The sequence below is a fragment of the Erinaceus europaeus genome, chromosome 5 (genome assembly GCF_950295315.1).
Source record: "Erinaceus europaeus chromosome 5, mEriEur2.1, whole genome shotgun sequence".
In the NCBI taxonomy this organism is placed as follows: domain Eukaryota; kingdom Metazoa; phylum Chordata; class Mammalia; order Eulipotyphla; family Erinaceidae; genus Erinaceus; species Erinaceus europaeus.
The window spans coordinates 116,126,217-116,146,095 of record NC_080166.1 but is presented as its reverse complement, the minus strand read 5'-3'; the positions used below and the strand labels follow the sequence as shown (position 1 = coordinate 116,146,095).

General features: G+C 38.2%; 1 protein-coding gene across 5 annotated transcripts in view; it reads left to right on the top strand.

The window, feature by feature from the left end:
• The window catches only part of BRCA2 (BRCA2 DNA repair associated), a 65,772-nt gene that overhangs the window by 27,512 nt on the left and 18,381 nt on the right, over positions 1-19,879 (top strand). For 4 of the 5 annotated variants that reach the window (XM_060191647.1, XM_060191644.1, XM_060191646.1 and 1 more), the window contains 9 exons: positions 1,227-1,322; positions 3,997-4,066; positions 8,292-8,701; positions 9,552-9,733; positions 11,563-11,750; positions 14,593-14,763; positions 15,191-15,545; positions 18,299-18,454; positions 18,557-18,701. In XM_060191647.1, the coding sequence (XP_060047630.1) occupies positions 1,227-1,322; positions 3,997-4,066; positions 8,292-8,701; positions 9,552-9,733; positions 11,563-11,750; positions 14,593-14,763; positions 15,191-15,545; positions 18,299-18,454; positions 18,557-18,701 (1,773 nt within the window). Of the gene's footprint in view, positions 1-1,226; positions 1,323-3,996; positions 4,067-8,291; positions 8,702-9,551; positions 9,734-11,562; positions 11,751-14,592; positions 14,764-15,190; positions 15,546-18,298; positions 18,455-18,556; positions 18,702-19,879 lie in introns of those variants that run through there. The other variant, XR_009549999.1, reaches the window with a different exon arrangement.

The following is a 19,879-nucleotide window of genomic DNA, read 5'->3' as shown; positions in this document are numbered from 1 at the left end:
CTAAAATTGTAGTGTGACTTGGTAATTAAAATTACAAGGTTCAAGCCCCTGGTCCCCACCTGCAGGGGGAAAGCTTCATGAATGGTGACGAAGGGCTACAGGTGTCTCTCTAGCTCTCTCCCTATCTCCCCCTTCCTCTCAATTTCTGCCTATCTCTATCCAATAAATAAAGATAATTAAAAAAATTTTTTTTTAATATTTGAACAATACAAAGTGAAATCTCTGTGGGTTGTACTCTACCAAAAGATCCAGGAACTCAGAAGGGGGAAGTTGGGGAACTTAAGACCCTGTGGTGGAAGAGGATAACTTCTCTAGTAGAGGGTAAGATGTACTGACTTCTTAAGGAAATGTGCAAATGTGCCCTCATGACAGCACGAGTCCTATGAATCAACATTCCCGCCATACAGTGGTGCTGAAGTTGGGGGAAAAGGTTCAATTGGAAATTTGTATTTGTCCTTATTGATATCAAGCCCAAAATTTCATCATGTCAGTTTATTAAAAAGTAGCTTGACTGTAGGATCTGGTAACATTTGTTTATTCCTAGACTGTTATGTAGAGGTATTTTAAATGATAAAATAAACAGTGGAAAATAGATTGATACTGAAATGAATTTTCTCATTTAAAATAACAGTAGTTATTAAGTTAAAAGAATGGGTATGGTACGATAAGGCCAGTAAGATAGCCTCTCCTGGGAGGGTGCCAACTTTGCCAGGCATATTATCCAAGTTCACACCTGCCCCCATCGCACTGAAGCTTTTGTGCTGCGGTCTATTACTGTCTCCCTCTGTCTCTATCTGAAAAAAATTGTCCTGGAACAGTGAAGCTCAGGTAAGGACAAATTGAAAATTAAATGCAAATTCTAATTGTGTGGTTTTCGTTTGTTTTTTTTGTTTTGTTTTTGTTTTTGTTTTTTGCTTAACACTGTAAGAGTCAATAAAAAATTAACTAAATGGTGGGGGAGATAACATATAGTTATGGAAAAGTCTCCATCCAAGGCTCCGAGCTCTCAGGTTTAGTTCCCGTACCACCATAAGTCAGAGCTGAACAGTGCTCTGGTAAAATTAAATAAGAAAAGGGCCTGGGGAGATAGCTTAGTGGATATGCAAAATAGCTTTAGTGCTGAGGCACCAAAGAAATAAAAGTTAATACAAAAAGGAAATATATGCTTTTGAAAAATAAAAATGATTTTATTTGCTTTTAAAATCTGTGTGGAAATTTTTTTTTAGGAGAACCCCCAATCAAAAGAAACTTGTTAAATGAATTTGATAGGATAATAGAAAATGAAAGGAAATCCTTAAAGGCTTCAAAAAGCACTCCACAGGGTAAGACATGCTTCTTATCCCTTTCTTTTCTTTATATGTGCTGAAATACTTTTTCTTAGTTCTTTTGGGTATATAAATAATTGAACAAGATTTTGCATAGTGCTTTTTTTTTGCTTGCCATTTTATTTGTGACTAATACATTATAAGATTATAAGATTACAGTGTACAGTTACATACTGTACCCACCACCAAAGTTCTATGCCCTACCCTCCCAAAGATCTCACAAAGTCTTAGAGACAGTTTGTTTACTTTTGAGGTTTTTTTGTTTTGTTTTGTACGTACATGTGTTTCAGTTCTCTAGATTCCACATATTAGTGAAACCAGCTGGTAGTTGTCTCATAATTTTGCTAAGAATAATTGCCTCCAGGTTTGCATTGGTGTTTTCTTTTATCTACCTATATTTTTTTATCTTGTTATTGGAATATTAATGGTTTACAGTCAGTTGGATAAAATTCCCCATCTCACCATACTAGACTGCAAAACTCTCCAGAGCTTCTCCCCCTCCTTCTCTATTCTCCTCCTTTGTCTTCTTTTATTTTTTTTCCTGCCTCCACGGTTATTGCCAGGGCTCAGTGCCTGCACCACAAATCCACTGCTCCTGGAGACCATTTTTCCCCTTTTGTTGCCCTAGTTGTTTTATCATTGTTGTGGTTATTATTATTGTTGTTGTTGCTGCTGTTGTTGGCTAGGACAGAGAGAAATGGAGAGAGGAGGGGAAGACAGAGGGGAAGAGAAAGATACCTGCAGATCTGCTTCACTGCCTGTGAAGTGACTCCCCTGCAGGTGGGGAGCCTGGGACCTGGATCCTTACACGGGTGGGTCTGCACTACCGCCCGACTCCCTCTCCTCTCTTTTCTTCCCCAGAGTCCTTTGCATAGTGTTTCCTTAAACTTGTATTGTACCTATTTTGTAACTGGGAACCATAAAGAAATTATGTTTTTAATAGGACATCTGTAAAAAAATTAAGGGCTTAATTTAAATTTTAATCCTTTAAACCCCACTTTCTGGAAAAAAGTGAAAGGAAAAAACCCACAAAGCCTGTGCTGCACTCCTACCCTACTCCAGTCCTCCCAAACCTACTCTTCCTATTGTCTTTTCTTCTCCTTGTTATTCTGCCAGTTAACCTCATTGAAACATTTATTTATTTAGTTACTCTTGTTTCTTCTTCCTCTGCATTCAACCCATTAAGTTCTGTAGTTTTACCTTCAAAGTATATTGTGAATCAGAATGTTTCTTTTTGGGGCAGGGGTAGATAGCATAATAGTAATACAAAGAGTCTCTCATGCTTGAGGCTCCAAAGTCCCAAATTCTATCTCCCACACCGCCATAAACCAGAGCTGAACAGTGCTCTGGTTAAATAAAAAAAAAAAAAGTCTCTTTTTTTTTCACCTCTACATCACCTTCATCCTAACTTCTACCATAGCTTCTTTTTCTTTAAAATATTTATTATTTATTCTCTTTTGTTGTGCTTGTTGTTTTATTGTTGTAGTTATTATTGTTGTTGATGTCGTTGTTCGATAGGGCAGAGAGAAATGGAGAGAGGCAGGGAAGACAGAGGGGGAGAGAAAGACACCTGCAGACCTGCTTCACTGCCTGTGTAGTGACTCCCTTGCAGGTGGGGAGCCAGGGGCTCGAACCTGGATCCTTCTGCCAGTCCTTGCACTTTGCGCTACGTGCACTTAACCCGCTGAGCTACTGCCCTACTCCCAAAATTTAATTCTTTTATATGTGATTACCAACATGATAATTAGGCTAGATTCATTTCTTTTCATTTATTTCTCCTTTTGTTGCCCTTGTTGTTTTTTATTGTTGTTGTAGTTATTATTGGTGTTGTTATTGATGCCATTGTTGTTAGATTGGACAGAGAGAAATGGAGAGAGATGGGGAAGACAGAAGGGGAAAGAAAGATAGACACCTGCAGACCTGCTTCACCACTTGTGTATCAACTCCCCTGCAGGTGGGGAACCGGGGGCTTGAACTGGGATCCTTACTCCGGTCCTTGTGCTTTGCGCCACCTGCGCTACCCCCGACTCCCACTATAAATCATTTTAATGATTTCTAGTTTATGCTTTTTCTTTTTGGTAAAAATAAGAAAATGTACTCATTAGCCTTATTCTTACTTAAAAATTTGTAGCAAATGCACTGTTTTATACCTTTTTATTGTTTACTTAGGAATTTAAAGTTCATTTCTTAATGTTTTTTAGAGATCTTTATTAATTTGTATAGTAATTTATATGACTATATCAATATATTTTAGTTTATTTATCCAATCTGCTAGTAGATTAATTGAATGTTAAATAAACACAAGTTACATACTGAGAATAAGTAATTCCAAAACTTTGCCTTCTCCACCTCCATAAGACTAAATCTTAAATTTGATATTGCACTGACAGCTGGCATCTTTGAGTTATTATAACACCAGCTGGCTAGCTCTGTACTGATAATTTTCTAGATGTTTGTACTCTGAGTTACTATAAATTTGTAAATCAGATTTTTTGACTACTTAAAATTCATTATGTGCCTTGAAAGTGCGAGTCTATAATTGTCTCAATTTTTGTGTACATGTTTACAATAATGTGTGATAAGCACAGGAAAGAAAGTCTCCCATTATACTTCTCATTAGTATGAGCGTAAAATAGTTTTTCATTAATACATAATGTGAATCCCTTTTTAGGCACAATGCACGATAGAAGAGTGTTTACACATCGAGTTTCTTTAGAGCCCGTTACCTGTGGGCCCCATTGGTAAGCATGCCTACATTGTTTGTTCAGTTTTATTAGCACAGTATAGGAAATGTGTTGTTGTTTTTTTTAATCATTACTTCTAAAAATATGACACAAATGTGCAGTTAAAAGTAATACTTTTGGGGCAGGAGTAGATAGCATAATGGTTATATAAAGAGACTCCCATATGTGAGACTCCAAAGTCCCAGGTTCAGTCCCCCATTCCACCATAAGCCAGAGATGAGCAGTGCTCTGATTAAGAAAAAGTAATTCTTCTCTTCTTGAAAGACTGAATGAAGATAAAAATAAGTGTACTTTGGTAGCACTTTATAGTATTTTTTATTGTTGCCTCATTTTTTATTTCATGACTACTTTGCTTTTTTTAAAGTTTTAATTTATTTTTTTATACTTTTTTAAATTATCCTTATTTATTGGATAGAGATAGCCAGAAATTGAGAGGACGGGGGAGATAGAGAGGGAGAGAGGCAGAGAGACACCTGCAGCCCTGCTTCATCATTTGGGAAGCTTTCCCCCTACAGGTGGGGACCAGGGGCTTGAACCCAGATCCTTGCACATTGTAACATATGTGCTCAACCAGGTGCACCACCACCCATAAATACTTTGTAAAGAAGTAACTTTATGCCAGTTTTATGGATGGTGTGCTAAAGTTGAAAGGAATAAGGAAGTCACTGAAAATTAACAAAATGGTGACATTTTTTAAAATGTCCTTTAATTCTCTTCCCTCCTAAAACCTTACTAAATTTACTAGAGTTCCTTTTATTATATACACCTGCCAGGACAATGACCAGAGATACAAACAACAAAATTATGGAGGCTAAAACCATAAATGATTTCACAAGTCAAAGCTAAAGCTCCACATAAGAACAAACTATTCTGATCCCGGTGCTTACATAAGACAGAATGGTATCGTCTTTCAGTAGTGGGGGCATAGGCATCAAGGAAGTGAAAATAACTAAATTGCCTGTTTCATACAGCTAGGGAAGCAGTGGCTCAGTGGTAGAACATAGGACACATAGGCATAAGGTCCCAGGTTGGTCCCCCAGCATTGAATATGGCAAAAGATTCTCTAGTTGCATGCTTTCTCTCTCTCTTAATAAATAAATAGGGGGGCTGGGTGATGGCACAGCGGGTTAAGCACACATGGCACGAAGTACAAGGACCAGCACAAGGATCCGGGTTGGAGACCTGGGCTCCCCAACTGCAGGGAGGTTGCTTCATAAGCGATGAAGCAGTTCTGCAGGTGTCTATGTTTCTTTTCCCCTCTCTGTCTTCCCCTCCTCTCTCGATTTTTCTCTGTCCTGTGCAACTGCTACAATACAATAACAACAGCAACAAAAAAATGGAAGAAATGTCTGCCAGGAGCAGTGGATTCATAGTGCAGGCACTGAGCCCCAGAGATAATCCTGGAGGCAATGATGATGATGATAATAATAATAATAACAATAATAAATATACCTTTAAAATAAGTAATAATTTACTTATTTCAGGAGGTTGCCATGAATGATAAGGTAATAAATAGTATTATACTGAGAAAGAGTAAGCCTGGGGCCAGGTGGCGGCACGTTACCATATACTAGGACCCAGATTCAAGCCCATAGGCCCCACCTACCAGAGGGAAGTTTCACAAGTAGTCGGATCTCTCTTTCTCTGTCCCTCAACCTCCCCTCCCTTTCTCAACTTCTCTCAGTCTGATCAAATAAAATAAATATTTGGTGTTGGTCCACTTGTTTGTTTAATTACCACCAGGGTTATTGCTGGAGCTTGTTGCCTACACAACATTTTTTTTAATGTTTTGGATAGAGACGTAAATTGAGAAGGGGAGGGAGATAGAGAAGTAGAGAGACATAGGGAACACCTGCTTTACTTGCTTCAGCACTTGTGAAGCCTCCCCTGGCAGTGGGGGTTGGGGTCTCAAACCTAGGTTCTTGTGCATGAACCTTTCGCTTAACCAGGCATGCTACTGCCCGGCCCCTCTATTTAAAGTTAAAAAAGAAAAGGAGTAAGTCTGATGATGAAATGAAAGGAGCACTAAGGGGGAAAAAAAAAATATATATATATATATATATATATGTAGATATAGATATATGTTAGAAAGAGAAAGGCATCAGGTAACCATAATCAAAAGAATTGGACACATTAGTAAAAGGATTTAGGATTACAGGTGAAGATGTTAGCCATGAGAAAAGGACAGATTATTTCTCAGTGAAGCAGGTTAAGTGCAGAGAGTGCAGTGGATAAGGCATTGGGACTCTCCAGCCTGAAGTCCACATATGCCAGGGTGATGCTCTGGTTCTTTGTCTCTCTCCCTCTCTTTGATTAATAAAATAAATCTAAAATTAGATAAAATAATGGTAGGGCGAGGCAGTGGCACACTTGGTTTTTAGCACTCACATTACAGTGCACAAAGACCCAGGTTCAAGTCCCTGATCCTCACCCTCAGGGGGAAGCTTCCTGAGTGGTGAATCAGCGCTGCAGGTGTCTCTCTCCCTCTCTACTCCCTCTCCCCTCTCAATTTCTCTCTGTCTTGATCCAATAATAAATAAATATTTATATAGGGGGTTGGGTGGTGGCACAGCACATTAAGCACACACCGCATGAAGCACAAGGACCAGCTCAAGGATCCCACCCAGTTTGAGCCCTCAGCTCCCCACCTGAAGGGGTGTTGCTTTACAAGCAGTGAAGCAGGTCTGCAGGTGTCTGTCTTTCTCTCCCCCTCTCTGTCATCCCCTCCTCTCTCCATTTCTCTCTGTCCTGTCCAACAACAGCAATAACAATAACAAGGGCAACAAAAATGGAAAAAATGTCCTGCAGGAGCAGTGGATTCATGGTGCAGGCACTGAGCCCAGCAAGAACCCTGGAGGCAAATACATATATATATTATATTATATTAATTTATTATACATAATATATTTATAAATATATATTTTAATTATATATAATTTAAAAAATAATAATATAATGGTTATGCAAGGAGACTCTCATGCTTGAGGCTCCCAAGTTCAATCCTCTCCCCACACCCCATTAGCCAGAACTGAGCAATGCTCTGGTAGAATAAATAAATAATATATAAAATTAAAAAAATAAAAAAGGATGTAAGGAGTTCTGTTATGGAACTGGCAGAAACAAACAGAATCCATGCTTAACAGACTCTTTTGTTACATGAAATAGTTAATTAAAAAATCAAAGACTAGGGAGTCACGGGCAGTAGTGCAGCAGGTTAAGCACACATGGCACAAAACTTAAGGACTGGAGTAAGGATCCCGGTTCCAGCCCCTGGCTCCCCACCTGCAGGGGAGTCGATTCACAAGTGGTGAAGCAGGTCTGTAGGTGTCTATCTTTCTCTCCCTCTCTCTGTCTTCCCCTCCTCTCTCCATTTCTCTCTGTTCTATCCAACAATGATGACATCAATAACTACAACAATAAAACAAGGGCAACAAAAGGGAATAAATAAATAAATAAATAAATAATTTAAAAAATTTTTTAATATCAAAGCCTGGGAGTCACTGTGAGAAATAGTTACAGACTTGAAAAGTATGGTATTGTGGAGCTGGGCAGTGCTGCATACAGTTGAGCACACATACTACTCTGAATAAGGATTCAGGTTCAATCCCCTGTCACCACTGGCTGGTGGGAAGTTTCACAAGCAGTTAAGCAGTGCTATAGGTATCTCTCTTTCTATCTCCCCCCACCCTCTTAGTTTCTTTCTGTCCTATCCAAAAAAAAAAAAAAAAAAAATGGAAGGAGGAGAAAAGTATGGTATTATTTTAGAATGACAACCATAATGAATTAAAAAACAGTTACCGGGAGTCGGGCTGTAGTACAATGGGCTAAGCTCAGGTGGCGCAAAGCACAAAGACCGGCATAAGGATCCCGGTTCGAACCCCGGCTCCCCACCTGCAGGGGAGTCGCTTCACAGGCGGTGAAGCAGGTCTGCAGGTGTCTATCTTTCTCTCCTCCTCTCTGTCTTCCCCTCCCTCTCTCCATTTCTCGCTGTCCTATCCAACAACAATAATAACTACAACAATAAAACAACAAGGGCAACAAAAGGGAAAAGATAAATAAAACGAATATAAAAAAAAAATTAAAAAAAGAAAAAAACAGTTACCAAATAGGGTTGCCATGTAGAAATTTTTAAGGGACTACAAAGGATGCATGTTCCAAAACATATTTTACATTTGTACACTTACTGGTAAATAATTAAACAAATGTTTTCTCCACATTGTAGCACACCTAAGGAACGGCAAGAAAAACAGAGTCCAAATTTCACTGCACCTACTCAAGAATTTCCATCTAAATCTCATTTTTGTGAGCTTCTGACCGTGGAAAAATCCTCAAGCAATTTAGGAATTTCAGAGCAGCCATTTCATAATGCTCCTGCAAGAAATGAAAGGAGGCATTCGATTACTACAAGCAAACTGATGAAAGTCTTTGTCCCACCTTTTAAAACTAAAGCTCATTTTCACAGAACTGAAGAGAGTGATTTGGAGGAAAACAAAAATGAACCAAAAAGCACAAATGAACATCGATCTGGTGATAGTGAAAATAATATTAATGAAAGTGAAATTCATCAGTTGAACAAAAATGACTCCAGTCAAACAACAACTTTGATTTTCACAAAGTGTGAAGAGCCATTAGGTATCATATTAAAAACCGACAGACACTATTTTGTCGTTTAGTTAGCGTTTTCTAATATTAAGTAACATTTTAAGGGTCTTCCCTTTTTGTAGTGATTAACTCTTACAAAATATTTTTTTATATTTTATTTATTTATTAGAGATAGAAATCTAAGGGAAAGTTGGAGAGAATGAGAGACAGAGACAGAGAGACCTGCAGCACGGCCTCACTGCTTGAGAAGCTTTTCCCCTGCAGATGGGGACCAAGGTCTTGAACCTGGTCTTCGCACATTGTAATATATGCACTCAGCCAGGTGCGCCTTGGCCCAGCTCCTCTACAATTTTTTCCTTTTTTTTTTTTCCAGGGGGTTAATGCTTTATAGTGGATTCATTCACATATGTATACAATTTCATTATGTTCCCTCTCCCCCAACCCCCTCACTTTCCAGAGTCCTTTGCTTTGGTGCAATATACCATATCTAGTCCATGTTTCACTTTGTGCTCCCCCCGTCTCTCCTTTATTAAATCCCGATAATAAGTGAGATCAACAAAAATATTTTTTTGATGCTTTACATTTTTTTAAATTCAAAGTTCAGGGTTAAATTATCCTAAAGTTTCCTTCAGATAATTAATGTGCACTTTGTTAATTTTCAAAAAGAAAAAAAGCATTCAACCAGTCTTGGACTTGTGTTACATTAACTATTTTTTAATTGAGCTATTAATTTTCTTCCAACTTTTAAATAAAAAAAATTACTTCTATTATAAGTTGGAACTTTTCATCTTTAAACTAGTACAAACTTCTATACACTTTTTTATAAAATGAGTTGTATTTTTTTCAATTTTATTTTTACTAACTATTTACTCTTTAATAGATTTAATTACAGCCCTTGAGAATGCCAGAGATATGCAGGATATACGGATTAAGGAGAAACAAAAGCAGCATATTTACCCACAGCCAGGCAGTCTGTATCTTACAAAAACATCCACTATGCCTAGAATCTCTCTGAAAACAGCTGTAGGAGGCCAAGTTCCCTCTGTGCATTCCCATAAACAGGTACACTTTTTAACAAATTTTTATAGCAAAGTGTAATTTTATTAGCTATGAATGTGCAGATAGATGAATGAAATCTTGCTTCCTTTTTTTAAAGGACTTTCTTTTTAAAAAATTTTTTTTAATATTTATTTATTTATTCCCTTTTGTTGCCCTTGTTTTATTATTGTTGTTATTGATGTCCTTGTTGGATAGGACAAAGAGAAATCTCAAGAGTGGAGGGGAAGACAGGGAGAGAAAGATAGACACCTGCAGACCTGCTTCACCACTTGTGAAGCAAAGCCCCTGCAGGTGGGGAGCCGAGAACACCAACCAGGATCCTTATGCCGGTCCTTGTGCTGGTCCTTGCACTTCATTCCACATGCGCTTAACCCACAGCGCTACCACCCGACTCCCGAAATCTTGCTTCCTAATCAGGTTTTTCTTCTGTTCTTGCCTTATCCTACCAAAGTAATCTCCTTTAAAATGACTATTTATCCTCCTCCTCCAAAGCTTACTCATTTACTATTATAAGTATCTTCAGCTAGCTATTAGAGGAATATTTAGAAGTTTCAGAGTAGCCATTTTGTAGAGCTCCTGCCACAAAAAAATGAGACATTTGATTGCCACAGGCAAATTGATTTAGAAGAAATACACCATAGGTGCTAGAGGAGATATCTAAAGTGTGAGTAGCTCATAACCCTGAACTTGCTAAGAGCTATTCCTTTGCATTTTCAAAAGAGGATTCTTCTTAAGCTACTAGTCTCTATTTAGAACTCTAAGTGATGGTGGCAGCCCAGTATGTTAATTAGTGGATAAAGTTTTGGACTCTTAAGCAGGATGTCCTGAGTTTAATCCTCAGCATTGCCACATGCCAGAGTGATGCCCTGGTTCTACCTTCTCTCTCTCTTTCTGCCTCCCCCCCCCTTTATATTAACAAAAGAAATAAATCTTACAAAATAGAGTATTTTTGGCAGTGGAGAAGTGAAAATAATATTGATATTACTAATAGATGTTTGTTAAGAATTTTCTGTGTGGTTGGCATTCTCCAGAAATCTATGCTTATATTAGTTAATGTCCGATTTAATCTTCATAAACACCTAAAAGAAGGACACCATTATTTTGCCCATGAGAAGAATGAAGTACAGAGTGAAGTACCGCAGAGCCACGTAATAAGTGAAAGACCCACAATTACAGCACAAGGAAACTGACTAGAGAGTAAGGTTAAACAGCAGAAAATATACTTGGAGGGGTCATACTTGGATAAAAGTAGCACCTTGGAGGAAGAGTAGACCAGCAGAAATATGACCACTTTAAGTCAGATTCCTTAAAATACATAAACATTTCACTGTTTTTCTTATGATCTCTAAACCTGTTTCTTAAAACATTGATTTCCCCACAACAGTCTATGGCAGGTAGAGTAGGAAGCATGGTACACAAGGGGAAGTAAAAAGGTGCATCAGGGGGCCATGTGGTGGTGCACATATCACCATGTGCAAGGTCCTGGGTTCAAGCCCCCACTCCCCACCTGCAGGGGCCATGCTTCATGATGGTGACTTAGGTCTACAGGTGTCTGTCTGTCTCCCTTTCCCTCTCAGTTTCTTTCTTTCCTGTCAAATAAAAATAGAATGGAAAAAATGGCCACCCAAAGTGATGGGTTCATAGTGCTGGCACCAAGATGCCTGGGGTTGTTTATGTTATTTAAAATTTTAACTTTAGGAAATAAGTTAAATGTTTTATATGAATGCTTTAATGTTTAAATAAGATTTTTTGGTAGATTCAGTTTTGACGTGTTATAATTGCTTTTTATTTTATATTTTGTCACTTACATTTTTCAATTTTATTTTGTGCAGCTTTATATGTTTGGCATTTCTAAACATTGCATAAAAATTAACAGCAAAAATGCAGAGTCTTTTCAGTTTCACATTCAAGATTATTTTGGAAAGGAATGTTTATGGGCTGGACAGGGGATACAGTTGGCTGATGGAGGGTATCTTATACCCTCTAATGATGGAAAGGCTGGAAAAGAAGAATTTTATAGGTAAATCTACTTTAAGTAAGAATATTGTGTTAGCTCTGGAGTGGGAATTGTGTGGAATTGTACCCCCTCTTATCCTATAGTCTTGTCAATATTTCCATTTTATAAATAATTTTTTAAAACATTGTATTAATCTTTATATAATATCCTGTCATTCTTCTCTTCCCTCATAACTCCCTCTTTTCTTTCTGTAATTCTCTTGGACTTAAAAAGATGTCTAGAAATCAAATTTTTATGCATTGAATCCATTCTGGGGCATCATATCAAATAATATTCTTTAGAAATATTTTGAAAAATAAATTATGACTTAGGTTGGTTTTTACTAAATTAGTTCACCTTAAATGGGAACTTTTATGCATTTTCAAAGTAAGATATGTAAGAAAAGCTTAAGTTTGAGTTGAACACACACAGATAAGTCTTCTGTATCTCATATTGTCTCTAACATTATACAATTTAAAGTTTTTGCTGTCAACGATGTATTACCACACAGTGATGGGTGATGGCAAAAAATGGTCCTCTCTCCAAGACTTTTTTTTTTAACCTATATACTTTCCAAAATTTATAATTTTGGGGTAAGTAGTAAAACATTTTCCTTAATTATTTTTAATGTTTAAAGTATTTGAGATAAACATTATTTACATCTTGCATTTCTTTCACATAATAAATATTTGCTATCAAATCTAACTGGAAAGTTTGGGAAAGCAGTTGTTTTTTTTTTTTTTTTTTTGGTAGTCAGTAGGTTGCACAGCCTAGACCATAATATAGAGGCTAAAGATGATTACCATATAATCATGTGGCATAATTCTTCATTAAGGTTTGAAAGTTGAAGCTCTTCAGAGTTGGGTTTGAGTACCTGAGTGCCTACCTATTATGTGCCAGGCACTAGTCTGTATAATAGGGAAAAAGAAACAAAAGGAGAATTTCTGCCTTTATAAATCATGCATTCTAGTGGTGGGATCCGGAATGTAGAAATGAAATGATGTTGGGAGGGTTGTTTGTTTGCTTTGCATTTGCTTCCAAGGTTATCACAGGGGCTTGGTACCAGCACTATAACTCTGTTGCTCCTGGTGGTGGCGGCCATTTTTTCCATTTTATTGGATAGGACAGAGAAAGGAGAGGAGATAGAGAGGGAGAGCTACAGAGAGACACCTGCAGACCTACTTCACCGCTTGTGAAGTTTCCCTCCTGCAGGTGCAGAGCCCGGGGCTTGAACAGATCTTTGCACAGGTCCTTGTGCTTAGTGCTTTGTGCACTTAGCTGGATGTACCGCCACCTGGCCCCTGAAATGAAATGTTTTTAAAGAAATAAGTGAATTATATAGTATACTGAAGGTGATAAATATGAGAATAATTGGAGTTGTAGAGGTTAGAAAAAGTTGCAGTTTTTTAATAGAATGTCAAAAGACCTCACTAAGTCATTGACATTTTTTGTTTGTTTGTTTCTTAACTCCAGTATCACCTCATTGAGGGAATGTTGATTTACAAGGATTGCTGTTGTCAGGTATATTTCCACATTTCCCATGATACGGTCACTACCATCTCAACCTCCAAGGAGGTCAAGAGATTAAACATTCTAGACTGAGGAGGAAGGAGTATGAGAGCATGCTTACTTGACAAACAGAAAGGAAATTTATGTAGCTATAGCAGGAGCAGTATGAGAGAAGAGCAGCAGAGAAAGTAGAGAGAACTTTGACTTTTACTCATTCTTATTCTGTATAAACCACTAGAATTTTTTTAATGTTTTATTTACTTATTATTGTATATAAACAGAGAAATTGAGAGGGGAAGATAGGGAGAGAGACAGACACCTGCAGCCCTGCTTCACCACTTGTGAAGCTTTCCCTTTGCAGGTGGGGACCGGAGGCTTGAACCGGGATCCGTGTGCACTTAACCAAGTGCGCCACCACCTGGCCTCACCACTAGAATTTTTAAAGCATAAGGGAACTTGAAAGTATGTCTCTTGCCTGCTTTGCTGAGATTAAATGTAGGACAAGAATGGAAGCAGAGAGTATGATTAGGAAGCTACTATAATAATCCCTGTGAGAATCGTCTGCGTGAACCAAGGAGTTGGCAGTGAAGTTGCAAAGAGACTCTCATGCCTAAACTGCTTACCTAGTGTAGTGGCTCTGCTGAAAGGCCTTCGTACCTGAGGCGGATGAGTTCAACTTCAAACTCCAGTCTCACTAGAAACCAGAGGTAAACCCCTCTGGTTAAAAAAAAAAAAAAAACTTTAAGGACCAGGTGGTGGTGTAACAGGTTAGGCAAACATAGTACAAAACACAAGGACCAGCTCAAAGATCCCAGTTGAGCCCCCAGCTCCCCACCTGCAGGGTATTGCTTCACCAATGATGAAGCAGGTCGGCAGGTGTCTCTATCTTTCTCTCCCCTCTCAATTTCTCTCTGTCCTATCCAATGGAAAAAAAAAAAAAAAGCAGTGGCCTCTAGGAGCAGTGGATTCGTAGTGCAGGCACCACGCCCCAGCAATAACTCTGGAGGCAAAAAATTAGAGAGACACTGACTCATGTTTGAGGCTCCAAAGTCCCAGTTTCAATCCCCCCACACCACTGTAGCCAGAGCTGATCAGTGCCCTGGTAAAAAAAATAATAATAGTAATTAATTAAATGATTTTAAATTAAGCCTTTTATATACTAGCTAAAATAATTGTCAACTGTTACGTTCACTGGGATTTTTGTTATATAATGTAATGATATTACCGAGTTTACATTAACTTGGGAATTTACTGAATGATCTTGTAAAATGTAATTTTATGCAAAAATAGTAGTGCTTATTGAATTCAGTTTCATTTTGTGTGTATGTGGGTTTTTTTTCTATCTTTATTTGCTCAGGGCTCTGTGTGACACTCCTGGTGTGAATCCAAACCTTATCTCAAGACTTTGGGTCTATAACCACTACAGATGGATTATATGGAAACTGGCAGCTCTGGAATTTGCATTTCCTAAGGAGTTTGCTAATAGATGCCTGACCCCAGAAAGAGTGCTTCTTCAGCTAAAATATAGGCAAGTTTAAAAGATTATATTATGTACTCATATGCCACAATGTGAATCAGATTTCTCTGCAGTCATAGAGGTACATAAGCCATGTTGGTGAGTTCTGCCATCCCTTACTATCATTCATATTGAATAGACTAAGTTCTCTTCCCTTTTCAGCTGCCTGCATCTAACCCCTGAACTTCTGGGAGTCTGAGGAGACTATGTATTATAAGTTTGATTCACTATTTGAAGATTGATGGTTCTTTGGTTCTTTTTATTTTAATATTTGATCCACATTTTAGCAATTTAGAATATTATTAGTTACCAAATTTTAAATTCTTTTCTATATCAGTATTTCTTGAAGACATTTTATGTTTATTCTTAATTATTCATTCAGTGACTTGTTTTACAATAAAATAACAGACAATACCTAAATATATGTTTTAATTTTTAGATACGATGTGGAAATTGATAAAAGCAGAAGATCAGCTATAAGAAAGATAATGGAAAGGGATGACACAGCTGCAAAAACACTTGTTCTCTGTGTTTCCCAAATAATTTCATCAAGCACAAATATATCTGAAACTTCCAGCAGTAAAACTAGTAGCATAGGTGCAAAAAACGTGACCACTATTGAACTTACAGATGGATGGTATGCTATTAAGGCACAGTTAGATCTTCCACTCTTAGCTCTCATAAAGAACGGAAGACTGACTGTAGGTCAGAAGATTATTGTTCATGGAGCGGAATTGGTGGGCTCTCCAGATGCCTGTACACCTCTTGAAGCCCCAGACTCTCTTATGTTAAAGGTAAACTAAATGAAATCAGATTCTCGGGAAAAATCATCTGTTAATTCAACTAAGTTCTATAAAGGTGTTACATTAATTTATTTTAATTTATACCTATTAAGGATTCTACATTTCTAGAAAATTTAAAGATTGATATCTTTAGTATGTGATAGATTGCTAGGACAACTCTCTTTTGTGTGTGTGTGTGTGTGTGTGTGTGTGTGTGTGTGTGTGTGTGTGTGTGTGTGTGTGTGTAGTCCATGAGGGATAATTCATTGATGTAAAAGAATAAGAGTAGGGTGTCAGGCTGTAGTGCAACGGGTTAAACGCACAAGGCATGAAACTCTAGGACCAGCGAAAGGATCCTGGTTCTAGCCCCCGCCTTCCCACCTGCAGGGGAAGTCGATTCACAAGTGGTGAAGCAGGTCTTTCTCTCCCCCTCTGTCTTCCCCTCCTTTCTCCATTTCTCTCTGTCCTATCTGGCAACAACATCAGTAACAACAACAATAATAATAACCATAAAAAAAAAAAAGAATAAGAGTAAAGGGACCAAGGAGATGGCTCAGTTGAAGTCATGGCTTGCGTGCACAGGGCCCTGAGTCGGGTCCTTAGTACCATGTTAAAAACAAATGAGGGTGGGGGAGATAGCACAGTGGTTGTGTTGGACTTTCAGTGTTTTGGCCCCTCTGATTCTCTTTATCTCAAAAACTAAAAGACAGGAATAAATTTGCATATTGGGTTTTGGTTTTTTTGTTCACTTGCTTGCTTTATTTTATTTTGCCGATCCAGAGCCTCACACCTGTACAATTTATTTGCTTCCCAAGAGAGCTCTGGTGCCGGAGAGTCAGACCTGCATACATGCATGGCATGGAGCTGCAAGCTCTACCCAGAGAGCGATTTCTCTGACCTCACATCTTGGTTTCTAGTATATAACATCTCACCCCAGCCTAAGTGTTGCTGCCTGCTATTCCAGAATCTGGGCATATATGATTCATCTTGAGATGTCCAGAGAGGCAGATTGGGGGTTTTGACAATCTTTATGTAAAATTTCAAACTTTAATCCTATTTCCAGCTTCACCTAATACTCCTGCTTTCAGAAGTACCTGTTGCCTTCAGTTTCTGAGTATTTCCCATATTTTGTATCATATGGGCTTCGTTACAAGTTTCCTAGCTGACTAACTTTCCCTTACGGGATATAAGTCTAAGGTTATTGTGAAAACTACTATAAATTCATATGTACATTACTTAAAACAATGATATATAACAGTACTAGTGCTTTGTGTATGTCATTTTTTTAATATTTATTATTGAGAGGGATAGGAGGAGAGAGAAAAAAACAGACATCACTCTGGCACATGTGCTGCTGGAGATTGAATTTAGGACCTCATGCTTGAGAGTCCGACACTTCCTCCATTGCGTCACCTCCCACTTTTGTATGTCATTTTTATTAACTATATTCATTCTCAGACCATTTTGTTAATTACCACTTGTTGTGCTGGGCAGATGGCATAATGGTCATGCAGAAGACTTTCATGCCTGAGGCTCCAAAGGCCAAGGTTCAGTTCTCTGCACCACTTTAAGCCAAAGCTGAGCATTGCTGTTGTTAAAAAAGAAAACAATTGGGCAGGATAGATAGTATAATGGCTATGCAAAGAGACTCTCATTACCTGAGGCTCCAAAGTCCCAGGTTCAATACCCCACACCACCCCACCATAAACCAGAGCTGAGCAGTGCTCTTGTAAAAAAGAATAAATAAATAAATTACCACTTGTCCAACAAATTTTTAACTTCCAAAATTTTGAGATACTATATTTTGAAGATATGTTCACTTTTGTACAGTTTCTTTTATTCACTTAGTTATTTTTCTTTCTTTTTAAATTTTTTATTTTAATTTATTTATTGGATAGAGACAGCTAGAAATTAAGAGGGAAATGGGTGGTAGAGAGGGAGGGAGAGAGAGAGACACCTGCAACACTGCTTTACCACTCGCAAAGCAGGTGGGGACCCCGGGCTTAAACCCCGATCCTTGCACATTGTAACATGTTCACTCAACCAGGTGCACCCTCATCCAGCCCCCATTTAGTTATTCACGAGACTTCATTTTATTGGTGGGTTAATGGTTCATATAGTATAGTTGTTGACACATGAATACAATTTCTCCTCTCCCCATGGTAGTTGTCTGCAAAGCAGTCTCATCCCTAACTTAAGTCCATCATGCACCAGGATTTTCTTAAGACTTTAAAGAGTTTTGTTTCAGGCTCAAGCCCCCAGTCCCCACCTGCAGGGGGAAAGCTTTGCCAGTGGTGAAGTGTGCTGCAGGTATCTCTCTGTTTCTCTCCCTATCTTTGCCTTCCCTCTCGATTTCTGACTGTCTCTAAGAAACAGATTTAAAAAAAAAAAAAAAGTTGTTGTGTTTTTATTGCCACCGTGGTTATTGCTGGGGCTAATGCCTGCACAACACATTCACCTCTCCCAAGAGTTATTATTTCCTTTTCTTTTTTTCCTATTTTATTTCATAAGACAGAAATTGAGAAGAGAAGGGAAGAATAAAGAGGAAGAGAGAAAGACACCTGCAGACCTGTTTCACCGTTTGTGAAGCATCCTCCTTGTATGTTGGGAGCTGTGGCTCAAACCTGGGTCCTTACACTTGGTAAAGGGCACTACCACGCAGCCCCTTTAAGAGTATTTTCAAAGAAACCCTAAAGGGATGGATGCTGCTGTAAGATCAGAAATAGAACTGAATATATCAACTGATTTTTTGTTAATTTGTCCAGATTTCTGCTAACAGTACTCGGCCTGCTTGCTGGTATGCCAAACTTGGATTCTTTCTTGACCCTCGACCTTTTCCTCTCCCCATGTATTCACTTTTCAGTGATGGAGGAAATGTTGGTTGTGTTGATGTAATTATCCAAAGAGTATACCCAATACAGGTATGGAATATTTTGAGATTTAGTATGTACTTGTTACTTTTGAAGCAGTTAATTTGAATGAGCACTTCCTACCATATATTTTTGTTTGACACACTAACACAGTGGGTGGAGAAAACATCATCTGGATTATACATATTCCGTAGTGAAAGAGAAGAAGAAAAGGAAGCAGCAAAGTTTGCAGAGGCCCAGCAAAAAAAACTAGAAGCAATATTCACTAAAATTCAAGCAGAATTTGAAGCACATGAAGGTAAAATGAAATTTTTATTACTGTGTGTGTGTGTGTGTACACAAAACCAAGAGAAGCATCTAATTTCATTTTTGCAACTAGGTGAATTGATTTTATTATGAATAGTATTTTTTCTCTGATTCAAGTCTCATTATTTAAGATTAGGATTACATAAACAGCTATGCATCTTTATTCAACATTCTAAAGCTGTAGATAGTGGGTTTTGGAAAAATCATGGCATATTTTTCTTTTCTACATATACAAAAATGCATCTGACTTTTCCGACAACCCAGTACTTGTAAATTATATTAGGCAATAAAACAGCATAAGCATTTGTTGTTTAAAACATTTTTTTTTTCCCTTCACACCAGGGTTATCACTGAGGGTTGGTACCTGCATTATTTCACCATTCCTGGGCACCTTTTTACCCCCGCTCCACTTGTTTTATAGAGATGAGAGAAAGGAAGAGAATGAGCACTCATGAGCTTCCCCCTGCAGGAAGGGACCAAGGACTCTAACTCACATCCTCACGCATGGTCACGCATGGTCATGTGTGTGCTCTACTGGTTGAGCCACCACCTGGCACTAGTAGCGGAGTATGTATAGTAGCCCTTTTTTTTTTCCTCCCCACCAGGGTTTATCACCAGAGCTCAATGCCGGCACTAAGAATCCACTTCTCCCAGTGGCCATTTTCTTCCCTTCTATTTTATTTTGAAAGGACAGAAATTGAGAGGGATAGGGGAAACAAAAGGAAAGAAAAAGACACCTGCAGACCTGCTTTGCTGCTCGTGAACTGTCCCTCCATAGCCGTAAAGTGAGGATTTGAACCCTGGTCCTTGTGTATGATAACGTGCATTCAACCACATACAGGACTGCCTGGCCCTTTCCTTTATAACATTTAGAGAGAGACTAATAGTGACAAGAATAATCAAATTATTTTCTCTCAGGTCATTTGTCCTCTTCTTTCTTTAATGTCCTTATCTACATTATATAATTTCCTGCATTTTTATTACTGTAGTTGATTTTGTTATTATACCTAAGATTTGATTTCCCTAGCACCTCAATTGTAATAATAAAAATCACAGCCATGGGAATAGCTCCATGTGTTAGAGCACTGGATTTGTATGCATGACGTCCCAGAAGGTTCAATATAAGCCACAGCTGAGCAGTGTTTGTTACCTCCTCACTCTCTTTTTCAT